Source organism: Gopherus flavomarginatus, chromosome 3 (assembly GCF_025201925.1).
Source record: "Gopherus flavomarginatus isolate rGopFla2 chromosome 3, rGopFla2.mat.asm, whole genome shotgun sequence".
Classification (NCBI taxonomy): Eukaryota; Metazoa; Chordata; order Testudines; family Testudinidae; genus Gopherus; species Gopherus flavomarginatus.
Window position 1 is genome coordinate 126,011,485 of NC_066619.1, and position 22,079 is coordinate 126,033,563.

Consider the following 22,079-nt stretch of genomic DNA (forward strand, 5'->3'; position numbering starts at 1 on the left):
TAATGTATCAGTTCTGAAGTGAAAACCAATATTACCCATCAGGAGTATATTAAATGTGATTGTAGAAATAAAATGGAAACTGCTCTGTAAGCACAACAGGTTAAATTCTGGCCCCATTGAAGTCAGTGGCAAAATTCCCATAGACTTCAGTGGGTCCAGAATTTCACCCAATCTTTTCTCAGTTACAGTGAGAATACCACCAATATCTGTATCTTCCACTAAATTTTCTTCACTTCTAAAACATCAGTCCAGCCCACCCTCACCCAGGCACCTTCCAAAACAATTAGTTTCCTACAGAATATCATCTTGTCTTCAACATCATATAGCAAAAATAAAAAAATAATACAATTAGTACTTATCCTTGAAATTGTGATCATCCTTAACTATCAGAAACATACAGGTACAGAGACAATAGATAGAGTTTTAAACAATGGATAGAGTTTGTGATTCAAAGGACTCTGTTCTTAGGCCCTGATCCTGTAAGGAAACACGTGTAAGTACAGGGGATAGCCCCTGCAGAGTTCCTTGCAAGATTGGGGTTTTTACTGACAGCATTATTAAAATTAACTACCTTTTACAGATAGTTTCTTTTATACTTTCCATTCAAGTTTTAAATTTTACTTGGCCTAGTCAATTTTGACTTTATATACATCATCTCCTTCCTCTTTTTGTCTTTTATGAAGGGACAGGGGGAGGGAATGTGAAATTACCCGAATGGGCACCACTGCAAATTAGTATTTCTCTGTACTCTCAGGAAAGTAGTAAATGGGGACCTGCTTCCGATAGTTTTACTTTCTGTGTTATCTGAAGAAAAACAGATTCATACATACAAAATGGACTGTTTTAGAAGATACTGCTGCTAAAAACGAAAGCCTGTTCAAAAGTAAAAAGTGATTATTTCAGATGAAATGAGAAGCTCCAGTGTCAACCTTACTGCCTGAATCAGCAAAAATCAAATCTTTGCTCAGAATAGGAAACCAGCGATTTTCTTTTAATTTACATATCTTTCTGCTGAGTGTGTTTTACCTGAAATATGGGAGAACTTCAGAAAGACACTACTGTACTTCTAGTTTCAAACATTGCTTTTGCTATGGCATTGTAAAAATGCTGCTGGCTGGGACTAAGACATCACTAGCACAACCAGAAGAACTTATATACTGAAGCCAGAAACAAGCCATTGAAGCCAGCCATTTTAAAAAGATGTATGTGTATAGCTTACATTATCAAAGTGAGATCTGATTTTTTAAAATAAGCGAGATCTCCTACTTAGACTGCAGTAATAATTTTCTAATGGAAAACTAAATCTCAGAAAATCTAAAACCATAATCAACAGTTTTTTGATTTAGGATTCACAAAAACTATATATAAGCTGTAAGTGTACATAAGTCTCATGTGCTATATACAATTTTTTTTTAAATTGAGGGTGTAGGAAAATATTAGGGAAACTAATGTTAAGAGTACCACCACTCCATTACAAAACATTGTTTATATTTTATTAAATATTATAACAGACATTAACAAAGATGCTTCACCTATGCAAAAATGATATTTGTGACCAATTAAAGAGCCATGCAATAAATTATTTTATCATATGCTTTTGACAGCCTAACCTGCACTCTGCCCACCAACATTGCTGTTAACTCGCTAAAACTCTGAATAGCTTCAGTTATCATAAAAACAAACAAACCAGCCAACCCACCCACCCAGCCAGGGGAACATGTTCTTTCTTCCCCAAATGTGGAATTCCACCCCCTATTATACTGATCTATGCTTTAAGACTGGCAATATTCTTTCATGCACCAGTGAAAGGGTTATGGTCTGAGACCACTGAACCCTCAAAGCTAGAAATAGAAGCTTTATGCCAATGGAAATGAGAGATCAATGGCAATACATGAATTAGTCCGTTGTGTTTTTTTTTTTTTTTTTTTTACAAAAAGGGCTGATTGTAGAATGCATGAAGATTCCTTATACAGGAAGAGGGTTGACTGATATATATCTGCTAAATTAACTTTGAGAGTACTCAAAGACAATCCAGGCCAGTGGTGGGCAACCTGTGGCCCATCAGAGTAATCCGCTGGTGGGCCGTAAGAGTGTTTACATTTGTACGCCCACCCGCAGCTCCCAGTGGCCGCAGTTTGTCATTCCTGGCCAATAGGAGCTGCAGGAAGTGGCATGAGCCGCAGGGATGTGCTGGCCGCCACTTCCCACAGCTCCGATTGGCCAGGAATGGCGAACCACAGTCACTGGGAGCTGTGGGAGTCCGTGCAAATGTAAACAAGCTGTCTGGTGGCCTGCCAGTGGATTAACCTGATGGGCCACAGGTTGCCCACCACTGATCCAGGCTGTCTGAGACATAATAATGCATTAAAAATAAAGTAATTGTGGAGAACTCCGCAATCTTACCCTTTTGACAAATTTACAATCAACACCGCTTCCATTCTAAAGCAAAAAAAAAAAAAAAAAAAAGTTGATGGCTTTTGAAATCTAAAGGATTAGTTGAAGTTCAACAGGAGGGTCTGAGATGAACCAATGAACTAACACTTAAAGCTCCCAGACCCAAATATTTTGGCTCTAACAGATAATCTGACCCTGATCTTGTGACAGGAAACCATGATTTGTACGATGGTAATGAATCATGATAAACTTGTGCCCCAAACAATGCTCAAAGTATCTGGGCCTATTCCAGCCCTACAGAGTGTGCACGTTTGAACAGCACTCCTGGCTATTACTGAACTTTGTCAGATTACAACAATCCGCAATCTTTTTGGCAATACCTACACTACATGCCTCTACTGGCAGCATGTAGGGCACATGCAGCTACACTCTGCAGTAAAAAGCAGCCGATGTCCACACTGCAGCACATAGCTGTGTGTCAGTGAATGGCTCTGGCAGAGGGAAGGCATGGAGGGAGGTTAGCAGCTGAGAAAGCCTTCAGCAGCTCCCCAGTGCCAGAGCCTTTCACTGTGGCAAGGAAAGGCTCTGATGGGGGGAAGCAGCAGGGAAAGGCTGAGTCTACTTGCTCCCCTATCAGAGCCTTTTCCTCTTTTTCTGGTTGCAGAGAATGGCTCCAGCAATGGGGAGCTGCTGGGCCCTTTCCCTGCTGCTGCCTCCCGTTGCTTAAGTCTTTTCCTACTGAAAATGCAGCACAACGCTACATGGCTAAAAATAGCCCATGGCTTGGGCAAGTAGAGCGTGTGTGTGGCATGTACTTACAAACATACTCTCACCCTTCGGGCATGTCTTTAACTCCATTCACCTAAGCCATGCCAAACAGTCTACACTGCTATTTATACCAGTGCTGCAGGTAGGGGCAATGCGGGTATGTACATTACACACTGCTGAAAGAAGTGTGCAGTGTACATGTACCCTTGGTATACGGTCATGAACAACTGCATGCTGTTACGAGTCCTCTTTTCTTAAGCAGCCCTAAAAAGGGATCAGTCAATGACTGACAGAAGCTGTGAGTTCACGCTTTTCCAAGGATGAGAACTCTCTGAGGCTGATTGATTTCTGAATCATTTGAAATTGGTTTGGCAAGTAAGCAATCACAGACTTAGTATTCATAACTCCAGTAATCCAGTACGGTAAGATTCATGCTCCAAATACATTTTCTCAAATAGATTAATAAATTAGAGAAAATACTATGTGATGAAACACTGATCCCTCCATGGCAATATTTGGAAGCCAGTAAAGTACCTACACTCGATGTTTGACCTACAGCCTAGTGCTCTGGCCTACTCAGGACAGCTTTTAGAAGTTTAACTGGAACACAGCTGCTTTTTGTACGTCCCTTTGCTCTGACACTACGTATTACTTGCTCATGACCCTCCCTCCTTGCTTTTGTTAGTCTCTCTTGCAGCTAACCAAGTGCTTTAATTGTGTTCAGCCTAGTAAAAAGCCCAAAGACTAGAACATGGGGGTCACCAAGGTCTACAAGGTAGGTGAACAAATCAACAAAGCCACGCCACAGGGCAGACAGCAAAGAAATTAGAATACAAGCCTAACAAAGGGAACATACTGCACAGCACTAATAATTCTGAAAACACCAGTAAATACATTGGGGATGCTAATGGTGCTCTTTTGTTATTAGCATTGACAGAATATTAGAAAACATCCTGTCTAATTAGGGCTGAAACTCTAGACAGTCAACACTAATCTCCAGATATAAAGTAACTTATTCTATGAATACACAATAGTATAACAAAATCATACTTCAGATAAATTCTATGTTTATTTGCACATAACCAAGGCAGTAGTTGCTGGCTCTCTCTTTTTGATATGGAATCCTCCGACCTCATTTCAGAGCTAACAACATGTAGACTTCTTCTAGTATAACTTTGCCAACACTAAAACCTACCCTAACTTTTAAAAAACATCTTTAGATCATTATCTCTAAGAAACAGACTTTTCACATGATGAAAAAGAATTGCTTAAACAATGTTCCCACACTATGAAGAGAGATTTAAATAAGGAGACAAACTAAAAATATGAGACTTTAAAAAATGGTTTTTCATTATGTTCTTGCTATATTTTTCATGTTTATTTAGGGAAGGCTTTTCTTTTCTTTATTTACACAGAAATCATCATGCAGCATCTCTTGCATCACATGCTTTTCTGCTGTACAATGCAGGTTGATGACTTCCAGGGAAACAAAGCAGAAGTAGTAGGTTGGCGGGATGGCAGAGACCTTAGGTATGTATGTTACATGAGGCCTTGCCTACATTGTGCCTCAGGATGCACTATGGGGTGTGAATTGCAGTGTGTCCCCGAGTGTTACATTCTAACTGCCCCATGTGGATGCTGCTGGCGTGCACTAAAAGATATCTAGTTTGCATTAATGTGGGTACCTTTTAGTTTGTGCCAGCCATGTCCACATAGGACAGTTAGAGCGCAACATTTTGGTGCATTCTGCAACCCATGGTCTGCACTGAGGTGCAGCAGACTTAGCAGTACTAACCTGTGATTATGACAAACTGGCGTCTTTCACTTAGAGCCATATTAACTCCATTAATGTGACCAGTCTCTTCACTGCCAACATTCAGTTTATCTGTTAGCTGCTGTTTAGGGCAGTCCCTTCACCTACCATGAAGACATGTACAAAATGGGTATCTCCCTGCCTCAGAGAATGTATTTAGCCTATCTTCTACAATTTTCTGAAGTGTGAGACTACATACAATATGAACTTCCACATGAAAAACACGAGGGAGACCAGGTTATTGGGGAGAGGATAAAAAAGAGGGTGTGGGGGCAGAAGGGAAGTATCAATAAAGCAAATGTCATCCCGAGTATTAAGCAAGCAATACAACAGTGTCTTCATGGCCAGAACTCAGCTCGCACTGTTCCTAAGGTCTCATACTATGACCCTTCTAGCCAGCCTACTCATTGGACTCATATTGAGGCATTTGACCTAGGCCCCCCGCAAGCCCATTTGTCTTTCCTCGCAAGTTCCCCTATCACAGTAGTCTTGTCACCATCTCCGCATGCGTGGTCCACAAACACATCATTCTGCACTGTAGGAAACATCAGAAACACCTAACAAAACTAGATGAATGAGCAACGTGATGACAGATAACAATTAATGGTTGACAAATCCAGATAATGCACATTGGAATGATTAATTTGTACTACTCATGCACCTTACAGGATTCTAAATTAACTAAACCAACTCAGGAAAAGATATGGACACCACTCGTATGCCGTCACTTGGATTATGATGCTTATTTCTGGTCAACCCATCTAAAAAAAGGATTTAGCAGAAAGTGAGGGGGTTCAGAGATAGGTAATGAGAAAGATTAGAAACGTGAAAACTTCCATATGAAGAGACTGAAAAGTTTGGAACTGTTGACTTTAGAGAGAGGAAAAAAAGAGGGGACATGACTAATGTGTACAAAATAATGAACGGTATAGAGAAGATAAAACTGGCACTTATATTTACCCTCTCCTATAATACAAGAACACAGGGACATTCAATGAACTTGAAAGACAGTAAATTTAAAATTAATAAAAGGAAATATGTATTCACACAATGCACAGTTCACTTGTGGAACACATGGTCACAAGATCTCATTGAGCAGAGTCTTGAAGGTGTAGAAAAGAAAACAAGACACGGTAGGCTTGAGGAGTGCATGGTGGAGGAATTCCAGGATAAATAAATAATAATTTGTTAATATTTAGCCGTTACTAAATCTGATTCAGTATTTCAGGACTGAGCTAGGGTGAAGAGAGGCCCCCTCCCTCTCGAGGCTCATTAAGGGTATTGGTGATAAGAATATTCCCTGTGTATAAAAGAAAAAGCAAGCTAGCTACTGTGAGCAGTGAAGATCATAGAAAAGAAAGGCTAGAAAAAAACTGCTTAGTACTCCAGTCTTCTTTATATGTTGCTTTGAACCAGATGACATGCGGGTCTATGAGATGTCAGTGGCTTTAAGGCAACCATTAAGTTCTGTGTTTAAGAGAACTATAGAGAACTGACCCACACATCAGTACAGCCACAGGAAGTTTCTTTCTTCCTCTCGCTGATTGGACTAGAACCAGTGAGTGAGCTGTCAATGCTGCACAGGAAGTACATGGCTGCACATGCAGGCAGCTCTGAGAAATCACCTATGCTGGGAGCAGTTCCGAGTGTCATTGGTTCTACAATGGGGACGGTGAAGTACAAGCATGGGGAAATTTGCACTGGTGTTAAAGCTTTAGCACAAAAGGAAGCTGTTTTGGTAGTTGTATGCATGGGTCCCCAGAGGGTGTCTTCTTCCTCTTACTTTAAATTGCTCACAGGCTTTGTGGCATGATGCAGGCTCTGGTGGGAGAGCAGACTAACGGTGCTAGCTGTAAGGCTCCTCTACTGCTGGTCCCAAATGGACTGCCAGAAAAGTGGAGGTCTGGCTCACATCAAAGACATAATTATGATCCCGAAAAAACCACCTTGCTGAACCACCTGGAATGTCCTTAACTCTGGTGTGCAGCAAAGTGGAAGTCAGCTAAGCTGCTGTCTGTGGGACTGGGTGAGGAACTTGTGAACACAGTTGGAGATAAGCACTGAAGGAAACCAATGGACCCCAAGAGAATCCTTCCTCAACACTGACACCGTCACACCACCACCATTGTAAGAGGCAATCTTTGTTTTGCCAACCCAGAAGATAGTTGAGGATCAGTGTGTTAGGGAAAGGGCACTATCACTAGAGGCCCTCCTTGCAATTCTGGGGCAACATGAATACTCTGCAGCTACTTCCTTTCTAACTGGTGGAAAAAATAAAGAAGAAAAGAATCCCATGCAAAAGGCTCTCTTCAAAGACTGCTGAAGAAGCAGCAGCATCTGCTCTCCTGGGTGGAGGGAGAGACACTGGCAGAGACACATCTCTAGTTCAGCAAGTGTGCCAGCACGGGGAGGTTTAAAGAAAAGAGAAAGGAATTCTGCCTTCATTCAGCTGGAATGGACTGAATAAACCACCAGTTATGACTTCCATCAGGAGCCAGTGATCTGATGCAGAATATTCCCCTTTACCTTTATCTTTCCCAGACTCTGACAGTTCCAAGAAACATCTCATCAGAATCATGCCAGTTGATTATATCCATAGCATCCACTGTTCAACTTTACTCTCTTCCAAGTCATCCTATAGAGATTATTTTACAGGACAGCAACTTCACTGGAGAAAATACATTTTAATTTTTCAAGACTTTACCGATAGCTCATATATAAAAAATAAAATCTCTGAATTACTTGGGTATTCACCTGTAAATTATAGCCAAGTTTGCCATGGCTTGGTTTAGGGTAACTAGTCCAAACAAAACAGATTACATGCCATAGTACTTTTGGTCCATAATTTTGTAGTTTAAAAGAGCATAAATTTTTTTATTAAATGTTAAATTATTTTAAATTTATCATTAGAGAAAAGGACAGAATTCTACAATGGCAATTCTCTTTCGAACTACAATTTTATTTGTGGTATCGGAGTGCAGCAAAAAGGATTATTGGTAATTCTCTGGCTGAAAAAAAATGAACAAGTCCTACAATAAATTCCAGACGAGACCATGTAAAAATTATAGTCAGAAAGGACCATTCTTCCATGCATACCTTTTAGAACACAAAATTAAAGTTTTGAACTTCTGACAGAAACTGCTAACAGCACATCATAGCATGCAACTGACCAATACACTACTTATTCCAATGTTAAGTAACTAGTGTTATTTATTGGCATATCTCCTTGGCAAATTCACCTTAATGACTATTCTTCTCATTTACCATTCTAATAACATATGTTGAGAGAACAGACATCGGCACATAATTCTGAAAGCATAATTGAGACACTTTGCACATTTCTCTGAACTATTTCCAAAACATTTCACTTTCATTCAGAAAAAGGAGGAAGCAGGATTTAGAATGGGGTTAAGTGGATCTTTTGTTGGTAACCCATGTCCCTCCTGTGGTCTCATAAAAGAGCTGCTTCTTTTAGAAATATAACAGACCTTCAATTTAAATTTATGGAAAGGCTGAACTAGAAGAGTCTGCACTCAAACAATTTTAATAACCTATTAAGTTGAGACTTCAGATTCATTTTATAACCATGTTCCTCAGGGAGAAGTGTTATCTGGATAAAGATAGATTTTTTTTCTTTTAAAGATAAATAGCATCATTAATCTGCAACATTTCTTTTCTATTATCTTTCAAAATGAGGAGTTATTTTGTTCCAATCTTGAGGTAATTAGCCTTCATTCACTAGCCAGAAAATGTCTGTGTTCTGAAAATTAAAAATGTGTCATTAAGTGGAATTTACCATAATGTCATTTATCTTTATATAGTTCATCACTGACAGCAATGGGCCTGGGAATCCATCAGCTTTTACCAAGGAAGCATTAAAACAAATTGAAAAACAGAATAATCCCAGGCACCCTTTAACACAGTCAAAGCCATTTGGGTAATTAAATAGTGGTATTTAAAGTTTTAATTTAGATTTTCCCCTCTGTTCATCAGCAGTCAAATGAGATGTTCATATTCATAACTGTTTGTAATAAAGGTTTTCATAAAGCAAGCAGAATATTTCAATGCTATTAAAATTAAAGAGAACACAAAAAAGCTTTCAACTGCAAACAGGGAAAGTTCATTCTTACTGAACCCCATTTTCGAAGATTATATCAAGAAAGAAAAAAAACCTTGCTATAACTGACTTGATTTCAACACTAGGAATATAAGACATCTGATTTTTTTGCTCCCACTAGCTAAAACTATTTTTACTTAAGATTCCACTATTTGAATGCTTTATGACAAGGAAAAAAGTAACTTTAAAAAGTGGTATGTTTGCCTTATATTCCAATTGTTTTTTTCAATTATTTGTATATTACCTTGAACTTTTTTATTTAACTGAATAACGCTCAGCTCCAGCCGCATTATCATTTGTTGTGTTCCTCCAATGCAATAATGTGATGCCAGGATAATTATTATGTAATATAAATAAATCCTCCTCTGGCATTATTTTAAGAACTGGAATGGAGTATTACTTAGTTAAACTGTTTTAATGCTAATTATACAAGTGAGTGATCAATTTCAGAAACAATTCTAGAATTACACTCCAATCCAGATCACACATTAAGAAAAATTGTTTATAAAAGTATGCCTCAGTGAAAGAATACTGCATAAAACTTTGCAAATCATATTAAACTAAACAAATAATTTAGGAACAATTGCACCAAAACTAAAATAAGCACCAGAAAATTATACAACATATCCTCAAAGAACCAAAACAGTCTCACTCATTATACACTACCTTTCTAATACACTCCTAGCCAGATCACTTTGGCAATACATTCTTAAAATGAAGGCTAATGGAGCCCATAAAGAACATTAATGGTTGCAGTATGGTGAACTAAAATATAATTCATATTACAAACTTAGGACACAGATTCAGACTGGTGAATGTACTCAGTTTAATTATAATTTAAATCATAGCGCAGTGAAATGTAGAAACCTGCTAGTTACACACATACACACACGCTCTCTAAATGCGAGTAGAAGTATATTGCCAGTTTAAATACAGCTGCAGATAGTCGATTGATGGTCTCCCATAAAATAGTTTTAACTGAAAGAGCAATTTGACTGGCTGATGAGGATTCCAACATATGCATCACTCTCCTCACAACAGTATTGGCTGGGACTCAGTTAAGCAAAGTTTCAAAGGATGTTCTCTCTTCTGAATGCAACCTGAGTTTGAGTACACCAATTAGACCATATTTCCTATAGTATCTAACAATGATTTCTGATGTGATATAGAAATATAATTGTTCTCTGTTTCACATGAAGTGCTATAAAAATCTTGATTTGTTCTCCAAACCCAGAGAATTTCAGTCCCTAGATTTCAATAAACATGCCTGTATTATCCCTTTCAAATAAAACAGACAAAATGGACAAGATTTACTTTATTTACAACCTTATGGCCATTTTCAGATATGTGGATCTCTGAGGAAGATTCTCAGAGATGCCAATTTTCAGTCCTAAAGTATTTTAAAGATAGCAAACAGGTGAAGGCAAACATACTGCATTAGGCAGAGAAGGAGGCATTTTCATACCATGCTATAAAGACCCAAACTCGAAATGTGCCTCTGTGATTCTTTCACAAATAAAATGGACCGAATTAATCCACCACTTACTTCATTAGAATTACACCAGAGTTTAATTTAGTTAAATGGGAAAATACCTCAACTGTACTCCATTGTATATCCATTTGTATATCCATTTCTTTATTTTTTAAGGTAAATATTATAATTATATTATAATACTTAGATGGCAGATGCACTTAAATTACTGTAGCTCAGGACTAAACCCCTTTCCAAAGATACTGGTAGTTTAGGGAAAAATGCTTATTTCTCATTGAGGCTTGTTTTTAAGTCAGCAAAATTTTGCTCTAATTGGATACAAGTGTTTTTCTGAATTATGTTTCTCAAATACCCTCCTTTGCCCAACTCATGGACAGAGACAGGTTTCCAAGGCTACAATTCTGGCAACGGTTTTTATTCATCAGTCCCACTTACTTGGACAATGTACCTTGATGAATTTTGGAGGTCATTGTTGGTGGCATCAATTTTGGAGGTCAATGTTTCGTTTTTAAATTCTGTAGCTATACTAAATTTCACCCATCTGCAGATGGTTACTTTGGTCCATAGCACTTTTTTAATGTGGCCAAACTCAACAGAAAGCAATTTTAACCACTAAAAGTAAATGAAGCTTATAAACTCTATAGCTAGCCACTGAGTAACTACCACCATTATTACTGTTTGTGGAGTTCAAGTTCAACATTCAAGTTCATGGGAACCAGATAAATGTTGTATACACTGTGTAAATCCAAGTAACACAAGTGGTTACTTTAATTTAAGCATATTAGGAAAAGATTCCATTCTGCAATACTCATTTTATAAAGTATGGTTTAGGGTATTTCTAATAAAGATTGAAAGCTATTCAGACTGGGGGCCATGTTTTTCTATGCATTTGTACAGCATCTTCTACAGTGGGACCCCAAGCCTGGTTGTGGTCTCTGGGCTCTATTGTGATACAAATATTAAATAATAACAAAATACATTCAGATAAATGATTGGAATAAACCCCTACAATACTACTTGCTGCAATAGAGGAGCATTTCTGGATACAGGGGATATGAAGGATTTATTCATAAAAACATCTATTCTGTAACTTTGTGAAGATATTTCTCATGTGCACCGTTCCATGACGTACTGGAACAAAATAATGTAGTATGGTATATACCCACTACACTGAGGAAGACTCAGAACTGGCTTCTTGTAAGAAATTCACTATCCCTTAGACAAGCCATATTTTATTTACGAACACTGCATACCCCTTGAGTCCTCACACACTTAGCTTCCAGGTTGCAAAAGAAGAAAATGTAGGTAACCATTTTAAAAATAATGTTAGCCTGTTACACAAAGGTTCCCTTGATTCAGTGGCAGTATTTTTTTTAAACCATCCATTTTACAGCTTTATATAAACTGAATCCAAAGAAAAAACAACCACCTTATGCTAAAAGAAGATTAAGGCTGAATGGTTAAGCACTGTAAAATCAAAATGACAAAGCTGAGGTTGCGCACTCATCCATAATAAATTTCCCCCTACACCTACCTTACCCCATACTCACAACGAGTGCTTCCACCTGCCCTGTAGACTTCTATTCTCTTATGGAGTTCAGGAGAGCATTGAGAATCACCTCTTCTATGCAGCATGAGAGCTCCATAGGAAAGTTGATTCTTTGTAGCCACTCCTTCCCAACACAGTTCTAAGTTCCCTGAGCACCTTATTATGCTACAAGGTCCAAATCAAGCAAAGCACTTATACACATGCTTAACTTTAAGCACAAGTAGTCCAAGTAAAGACAATGTGACTACTCACATACTTACAATAAAGCATGTACTTAAGTGCTTTGCTATATTGTGGCTTAAATGTCCATCTCGTTGTTACTATGCAGTGAATTAGACAGAACATTGGACTTATAGATGCTAAATGCTTGGTGTAATACATAATATTTCTTTGTTTATTGGACATGAAACTGATTTTCACATGTTGTTCCAGAAGTTTGTACTTTGATTTCAAGCTGATTGGTTTTAAATTTATTTAAACATTTGTTCAGCAATTTGAAACCAACTACCTGAAAACATTATCTAACAATAGTTGTGATGTGGCTTTTGGATTTTTTGCACAGACGAAAAATCAGTTTGGAAATGAGTGAAGGCTTGGAGTGTGTACTATCCGCAAACCAACCAGCTCTGTATTTTCGCTCTTCTTTTATTTCATAACAATGGAAAACTAAAAACAAAATGACTGTGTTAATGTAATGTTCAGATCGCACAGTTAAAATCAGAAAATTCAAGAGTCATATTTCCCAATACCAAAATTAACATGGACATGTGGCAAGTCTGCTGCACTATTTTTTATTCTTGTTTTCCTTGTTAAATAAACCTAATCGTTTGTGTCCGAAAACATATGCCATGAGGCACACACTAAGTGCAATTCAGCAGTTAACACTGCTACAGCAATCTTAATTCTTGTATCTCCCGGCATCTTGATATTTCAGCTGTACAAACTCAATATTGCTGTAAACTGTTTTTGCTATTAATAAGCTATTTACCTGAACCTGACTGTGCATGACCAAGTGATAGAGAAACTTTACATTTTATTGGTCTTCTACTGTATGGAAGCTTCAGTTACCTACTGGAATTATATTCTTGAGTTAAAATCAATGTCTGGGTGCCAAGAACCTGGGATAGGCTCTTTTAAAATATACATGTACAAAGACAAATATATAAGAACTCCAAAGTTGTTGGTGCTATGGGGCAGCAGCATGCTTGGTCAATGGAAGGAGAGAGAGACCTCATGTCAAGCCCTCTGACTGAAGAGATACGGACAGACTAAAAAAGGAAGTAGTGTCTATTCCTCATCAGTTGGTAGGATGCTCAAAGTGACAAAGGATTGAGGGAGAGGAGAGAAAAGAATTTTTTTTAAAAGGGTGCATTTAGAGTGGGTATTCATAAGGTCTGGAGCACCCCTTAGAACTCCACCAAATCCTAGGTACAAAAAAGTGGTAACTCTCACTTTTTGGTTTAATTGATGATAACATAAAACTGTTGATCAAGGATAATACGAACAACCCCCACACTACAATTATAAGTAACAAGGTACAGTATACATGATGTGTGTGAGAGGCAATCACCCCGCAGACCACTGGCTACCTACTAATGGAACATAAATAACTACACTTTCGGTAATGTGAACTCTGTTCTTGTAATATTTAACTATAACTTCCTGTGTCTTTGTGATATTCAAGGAAGTGAAACTCATGCATAACATGTTTTTATTATTCTCCCTTATAGCAGACTTGCAGACAATGTCAGGTCTGGAGAGATAAGGGCTGCTTCTAGGACATGAATTCTCATGAGGATTAGACAGCCACCATCTGGGGCTTCAGAGTTTATCTGCAGCTGCTGCATTCTAAATATCAATGCTGGATAAAAACAGGTTCTGATTTTAAAGTGTTTAACAAGTTGCTATAACTTGGTTTCAATTACATTTTGTTGTCTTAGGAAAAAATAAAGGAGTAAACATGATAGTGACCTCCCTTCTCAGCAGCAAAATACCAACTGATGCTAGCTACAGTATTACAATCTTAAGAAGTCAACGCATTGCTTGCTTACTTACTGCGAATAATAAAATGACAACAGTTTAAGGGGAAATGGTATTGCACAGATGGTTAATGAAAACAGGTCACAATAATATAACAGTACATTTGCTAACTCATTCACTGGACTTTTTTTCAAAGCAGGGAATCTACAAGTAATGTATATTTGATTTATATAGAAAAAGTATTGTGTGAATCGCCTATGTATTTACATATTCAGAGGGTACATGTTTTTAACCTATTGAGGAGGAGTTGGGGGTAGTCACTTAGGCATCTAACTTTAATCATGTGAGAAGCCTATTAAACATCTCCTCTGAATGCCGGAAAGGAGGAAAAGGTATAACATAGTATTCATTTGATTTCTGCATCTTCAGACCTCAAGTTGAAATGTGTGGTTTCTCCTCTCCTCTCATTTGATGGTCAAGAAGTGATGTTAATGCTGTCAAAGATTTTGAGCACCTTCTTCTCTGGATACTGCCTTCACCTCTGGTTATTATGGCCTGTTTTTTGCTTACTTATATTCTTCGATAGGCAAATCCTTCTTGCAGTTTTTTTGGGTAAACCCTAGGGCACTCACTATAAACCATCAGAAAAAGCACCTTAAAACTGCGAGATGGAAAAGCTTTCTATGGTTTTTCTAAGTGATGGAGTCTCCCGTTGCTTCGACAAATGAGTATTTGGCTAGTGCTGACTTAAGTTCTAGATTTATTTGTTTTGATGGCTTCTCACATGGAAGCGAGTCCAATCCTGGATTTGCAAATGTGGCTGCATGTTCTGCACGTGTAGTTGTTGTTGGGGGGAGGGTTTGAGGCATTGGTCTTACGATGTGCTCTCTTCTCCTGCAAAGACCTCACAGGCTACTTCTCAAAAGGCCTCACAGAACAGACCTCTCCATTTGGGTCTGTCCAATGTAACAGGTTCTCAGGTTTCAATGTCTACCTGGCATGTTTTGAGATTGTCTTTGAAGGTACTTTAATATCAGAGGATAGGTGAACCTTTAAAGTGGGCTCCTGTGCACAGCTGGCTACAGAGCACCGCTTTTGGTCCCTCCATGTGGACTATGTGTCCGACCCAATGAAGTTGAACCCCGATATGCATGCTCTCAATGCCAGGGATTTGGCATCTCTCAAGGACTTCAGTATTAGGGATCTTGTCCTGCCATCTGATGTCACAGATGAATCTTAGGCAGTGAAAGTGGAAGCTCTCCAGTCGTTTGATGTAGTGTTGGTAGAGCGTCCATGTCTTGCTGCCATAGAGGAGTGAGGTAAGTACAATACCACAGTATATTTTTATCTAAACAGATATTGTGGTTGAGAAAGTACTAAATAAAACTGAGGAACCTCCCCCCAAATTTTTGGTGCGTCTTCTGGACAGGTCATTCTAAACTGGGGTCTAAAAATGAAGCAATCAGATTACCAGATGTAGGGACAGATTCCTTAGTGAGGTTTGGCCCCTTTGCACTACAAGAATGGTGAAAGGGGGCCAGAAAGCAACTTGATCTCTCTACCTTTGTATCTTCCCAGCATGTGAGAGTCCACATCAAGCACAGAGTGAGCTGGCCCCTACACCACACCACCACGACTCATGCAGGCTCGGGTCAAGAGGGCATGCTTAGCGGTGCAGCAGGGAGGGGATGTGACTGGAATACCCCACACTCTGATATTCCATTTGCTGGCAGAAGACATTTTGATTAGCTTGGATAAGCCCTGAAGCACAGCTCAAAATCTGATCCAGAAATTCATATTTTTGCATCCATTGGCATTTTCTTGAAAGTAGCAATTCCATAAGACTGAGAACCAAAGAACAAGGCAAAGACAGTCTCTTCCTACGATCACTTGGACTAAGCGTCCTGTCGGTACTGTTTGGATAAGTCCTTCAAGGATCCTGCCCATTTCTTAAGTGGAGCCAGATATCTTTCCAGGCAAGAGGCTACTTATCCTAGTGGAGGGCACCTGACAGTCTACTAAGGAACAGGCTTAAATAATACACCATTCAATCCAGCCAGAATGAATGGCCAAGTTTCTAAAAACAGTTACGGGAGGTTGGGCTGCTATATCTGTATTTAAACACCTCATTGAGACCACTCTTCAGTAGCCTAACTTTAGGTTCCTGTTTTGAAAATCTTGCCCAGTAGCTTTAGGACCCTTTCATAATGAAAACAGCCAGTACATATTTCTAAAGGCTTTAGATTTGTCTCTGCAGTATTTTAGTGCTTTGCAATTATCCAGGGCATGTCACTTACTCTTCTTATCAAGTGTAGGAAGCCAATGGGCAGCCAAAAAACGGCCTGATGTTCTTCATGCAGCTTACCCTATGCCTGTCTGGACACTCACGATCTTCCTCTTTTCCTTTGTGCCTTCTAGATAATGAGGACCACGCCTAGGTGAAAGCTGCATTATAAGCTTTCATCACTACTCAGAAATCTTACAAGTGTGGGCAGAAGGCAGGCTCTAGAGCAGTGGTGGGCAACCAGCGTCCCATCAGGGTAATCCAGCGGCGGGCCGCTAGACAGTTTGTTTACATTGACCATCCACAGGCACAGCCACCCGCAGTGCCCAGTGGCTGCGGTTCACCGTTCCCAGCCAATGGGACCTGTGGGAAGCAGCAGTCAATACATCCCTGCAGCCCGTGCCGCTTCCCGCAGCTCCCATTAGCCGGGAACGGCGAACCCCGGCCACTGGGAATTGCAGGCAGCCATGCCTGAGGATGGTCAATGTAAACAAACTCACGGCCTGCCAGCAGATTAGCCTGATGGGCCGCAGGTTGCCCACCACTGCTGTAAAGAGTACAAGGGAGTTGAGAACTTACTCTTTGAGGCACTCACATTTTTGCATAATATAAAAACAAACACATTCCAACAATGGAAGGCAACAAGAGGGCTCCACATTTAAGGAACTTTCTACCCTAGCTGTAGGTTTTTTCAGCTGTTTGCATGTAGAAGCTACAGAAGGTCAGCTGCTGCTGAATTCTGTGTCTCATGTGGCAGAGAGAAAACTGGGCAAGGAAACAAAGAAGTAGGTGTTTGAGAAAAGGACACAGTAAACCTCTAGCTATGGACTGACTTTGCTTTCTTTGTGGGACACAACAAAAGTTCCAAATCTGTTAGCTGTTTACCAGTTCTTATCAATCCAACGTACAAGCTGAACAATAGCAGATATCAGAATTTAGAAGAGGTACTGCACAAATCTAGTCTGTTAACAGATCTCAATGGGATCCAGATTGATGAATAAAGAATTTACTGAAACACAATTTACAAATATGGAAACCTCTCCCTTTCTGCTCCCAAACCATTCAGCAATCTGGACCAAATGGCTCTAGTAGGAGGGCTCAAAATACCTTAATTTCACATGAGGGAAGACACGCTTACGGCGTGATGGAGCTCAGGCCTGATGAAGGTGGCATATGCTGATGCTGACACATTGAATCTGTAATGTCTCATTGAAATAGGTAGAGAGTACCATGTGTTAGTGTTTTAACATGATTATTCAGCAAAAACTACTGTCACTCTGCCTGTGACAGCCATAGATCTACCAGAGTCAGTGCTGATGGGAAACAGAATCCCTTATCAGCCTCACCGGGACAGTGATTTCTTGCGCAATAAGAGAGTTGGATTGTCATAAACAGATAGCTAAGGGTTAACGTCTCTTTCACCTGGAAAGAAGTGATCTGAAACACCTGACCAGAGGATCAATCAGGAAATGGGACTTTTTCGGATCTGGGTGGAGGGAAGTTTGTGTGTGAGTCCTTTGTTCTTGGTTTCTGCCTGTCTCTCTCTCGGCTATGGGAGGATTTCTGTTTCCTGCTTTCTAATCTTCTGTTTCCAAGTTGTGAGTACAGAGATCATAATACAATAGGGGTTATTGTTTTTTTTCTTTTGTATTTACATGGTATAGTTGCTGGAATGTGTTAAATTGTATTCTTTTGAATAAGGCTGTTTATTCATATTTCTTTTAAGCAATTGACCCTGTATTTGTCACCTTAATACAGAGAGACCACTTTTATGTATTTTTCTTCTTTTTATATAAAGCTTTCTTTTTAAGACCTGTTGGAGTTTTTCTTTAGTGGGGAACTCCAGGGAATTGAGTCTGTGCTCACCAGAGAATTGGTGGGAGGAAGAAGTCAGGGGGAAATCTGTGTGTGTTAGATTTACTAGCCTGACTTTGCATACCCTCTGGGTGAAGAGGGAAGTGCTCGTGTTTTCCAGGACTGGAAATAGGGAGGGTGGAATCCCTCTGTTTAGATTCACGGAGTTTGCTTCTGTGTATCTCTCCAGGAACCCAGGGAGGGAATACCTGGAAGGGAGAAGGGAAGGGAAATGGTTTATTCCCCTTTATTGTGAGACTCAAGGGATTTGGGTCTTGGGGTCCCCAGGGAAGGTTTGGAGGGACCAGAGTGCCCCAAAAAACTCTAATTTTTTGGGTGGTGGCAGCTTTACCAGGTCCAAGCTGGTAACTAAGCTTGGAGGTTTTCATGCTAACCCCCATATTTTGGACGCTAAGGTCCAAATCTGGGACTAGGTTATAACATGGATATTATCTTCCCCATATTGGGACTGACCCCTTAGGCCACAAAGAGGGAAATTAGAGCCTGAAAATGTTCTGCATAAACATATTTTAAATACTCTGAGGACTGGTACACATGCACATCAAAACTGCTTTGCTACTTTGTCCCTTCCGAAAGCACAGCAACAGCAAAGTGCCCAGGGGGGTTGGGCACACTGACTGTACCAAAACATCTGACAAACCCCCAGATCTTTATCAACAGCTCATCTTCGCCAGTCTTGTCACTCGCTAGCCATCAAGCATTCGGCTAGATTTCTACCACAGGGAACTAGGTCTTCCTCTCAACTATATGCTTCTACCATACAAATAATAATAATAGGAAGAAATAAACAGAGGAAATATCAGCCAGAGCCTGGAAAAGAGCTCACTAGACAACTGCATCATTCTGGCCCAAATCTGAACACACACACGAACACACACAGACCTCAGATTTATGCTGATTAATTCAAGATCTATGGTCAAGAAGCCCTTTGCCATCCATGATATTATCACTTGCAAATCACCTAACCTGGCTGACACCACAGGACCAATGTTAAGAGCCCCTCAATGCCTCAAGATATTTTATTCACCACACACCCAGAGCTCAAATCTGGAGGAGAAGTAGCCAGTCTATTTCCTTGAGCTAAAATGCAGGAAAAGATCCTTGAAACATTTACCAGTCTAAGTGGAGCATTATGCTACTATATAAACCCCAAACTCCAAAGACTTCCCAGAGGAGTTGATAGAAATATTGTCTAACATGATGATAAAGGTTGCAAAACTCACCATCTTCAGAGACTTCAAACAACCTCAAAGGCGATGCTTTTGACAGGATAGCCCAAAACCTACCAGCACTTTCAACTGCAGCTTTGGTTTCTCAGAGGTAACCTGTAGGCATGTACCTAGTCAGCCATACCCTAGAACTGGGTCCTCAGGCTGGATATAGACCTAAGAATATTCTTGACTCTGGGGACACATTTCAAGGAGACCAAGGAACAGATGAATAATAGGGACCTGTACCCTCCCTTACTACTGCTATAGTCACCTGCTACCTAACAGCCTTCTCCCAAACTGTCCAGGGCCTGATGGGTTTTCTCTGTCCTTTGAGGTAGCTTGCAAGTTATAAAGCAAGGTATAAAACTTCAGTTAACTACAATTTAAGAAATTACTCTAGATTACTACAGGTAAAATACCATATATTTCCTGTTAAAATGAATTTACATAGTTCAGTTGCATATTATGGTGATGTTGCAGAGTATAAATATATAAACTGATTTTTGGTTCATAAAATTGTAAGCCAGACCCATTTCAACTCTGAGTGATTGCAAGAGGAAGTATTAACAAATGATTTCAACAATCTTTACAGCTATGAAACTAAAGGAACCACATACATTTCTATAATTCAATTAATGTCCAGTACAGCTCATATTTTATTACCTGTTCCTTTCTTGCTAGATAATCTTACATCTTGCCATCTTCCACATGCAGAAATTAATGTTGATGACATATCTGTAAAGTAGATATTATATCTGACCAGAAAGATGTTTAAAAAAATAGAGGCTAGATCAGAGGTCCCCAATGCGGTGCTCACGGGCGCCGGGCATCTAAATGCACCCGCATCCTGGCCAGCGGTGGAGCATCCGCCAAAATGCCTCCGAATTTCTGAGGCATTTCAGCCGCGGCGCCTCTCGATGATGCCGCTTGCTGCTGACAAGTGATGTCATTGAGAGGCGGTGCCGCCAAAGTGCCGCAGAAATTTGGCGGCATTTCGGTGGGTACTTCGCCGCCGCCAGACAAAAAGGTTTGGGAACACTGGGCTAGATTCTCTCTGAAGCTAAGACACATTTGGAACAGGAAAAAGAGGAGCAATTGTCAGAGAACCAGTTGTAGTTACCTATTTCTTACAATTGCTCTCTTCCTGCTATAATTTAGAGCAGCTTTAGGGCTGCTTTAAATTATGATATCTGGATAGGGTCCTTAAGATACCATATATCAGCTGAGAATTACTGTAGAGGAACAGAACTCCAGTCCACCTCATCCATCACACACCTTGATATTCCTCATATGCCAGGAGTGATGGGGGTGTCGGTTGGCATAAAAGCCTGCTCCCTGAGCTGTACAATAGCTGATAATTCCTCTCCACCAGTGGAATTCTCAACTGGCCAGCTGCAACCAAATCACATCCCCTAGGTATCATTCAGGCAGCCCAAAGGGTTAAAAACAAGGCTGAAAATCTAGCCTTAGGACTTCAGTAACAGACAGTTCAGTGTTTGGAAACTGCTTCAATTCAAGCAGCAAAGAATCCTGTGGCACCTTACAGACTAACAGGCGTTTTGGAGCATGAGCTTTCGTGGGTGACTACCCACTTCGTTGGATGCTTCAATTCAGTCTCCCCTAAGCACTTTTCATGTTGCAATTTTTATCTCATTCTTTTATTATTTACTTAACACTTTGCTACGATCATGAAGAATAGCAGAAATAAAAAAAATGAGGAAAAGAGGGGAAGATGGATAAAAGTATGTATCTGTATTTGTTAAAAGGGGGATTGGGGTGATTACAATTTTTCTCCCCTTCATTTTGCACTATGTGCTAAAATGAAATACACTATAAAGGCTTTTCAGTGGGCTAAGCAGGCAAAGGTATAAAGAAATAAATGAAGAGGCTGTGTTGCATATTTGCACACAAGAACACATACCATATACTCTAAAAAGCAGGCAAATATTATGCCATATAAAGTTTGGCTAACTAAATTACTAGAGACATTACCCAAGATGGAATATGGCTAGCATAAGTCTTTACTTGAAGAAAAATGGAAAGAAAAGAATATATTGGCACCATATACTACATTTAAGTTATGTCAAGTTGGCCTAGACATACTAAATTGTTTCCCCTACTGAAGATCCAAGGAGGCAACAGCTGTATGCGTGTGGAATTCTATAAGGTAGGAAATCCTTTGTTGTCCCAGTGAGTAAATTAACAAGTTCTATGAATGCTTTCTATTAAATGTGCACTATTTATACTTCTGGGGATGGAAAATAGAAATTTATTAATGACAATCTTTTTTCAGGAATATTAGTTACCAAAATATAGCAGAATCTCCTCTTTTTAATTAAGTGGTAATGCAATAAAATAATTTTCCAAATTAAATGCACTGAATTTTACAAATATTTTAAACTAAAAAACCTCAATCATAAATCATATTTTCCTGTGAATTTTGAAATGCTATGTGATTTCTTCTTTATCACTTAATTACCAAAGAACTTTTCCTTGCTTATTTCAGTTCTCCTAAAGACATCCAGAGAATGTTTTAATTTGTAATTTAGAGGCTAATCATGAGAGAGTAGCTGAGTATCTATAACTCCTGTTGACT

General features: G+C 39.4%; 1 protein-coding gene across 3 annotated transcripts in view; it reads right to left on the reverse strand.

The window, feature by feature from the left end:
- Positions 1-22,079, reverse strand: part of ZCCHC7 (zinc finger CCHC-type containing 7) — a 158,955-nt gene that overhangs the window by 79,014 nt on the left and 57,862 nt on the right. Inside the window, exon 3 of one of the 3 annotated variants that reach the window (XM_050943110.1) lies at positions 20,147-20,218. The exons of the other annotated variants lie outside the window; for them this stretch is intronic. Within the exon in view, the coding sequence (XP_050799067.1) occupies positions 20,147-20,218 (72 nt within the window). The remainder of the gene's footprint in view (positions 1-20,146; positions 20,219-22,079) is intronic. 3 annotated transcript variants of the gene reach the window in all.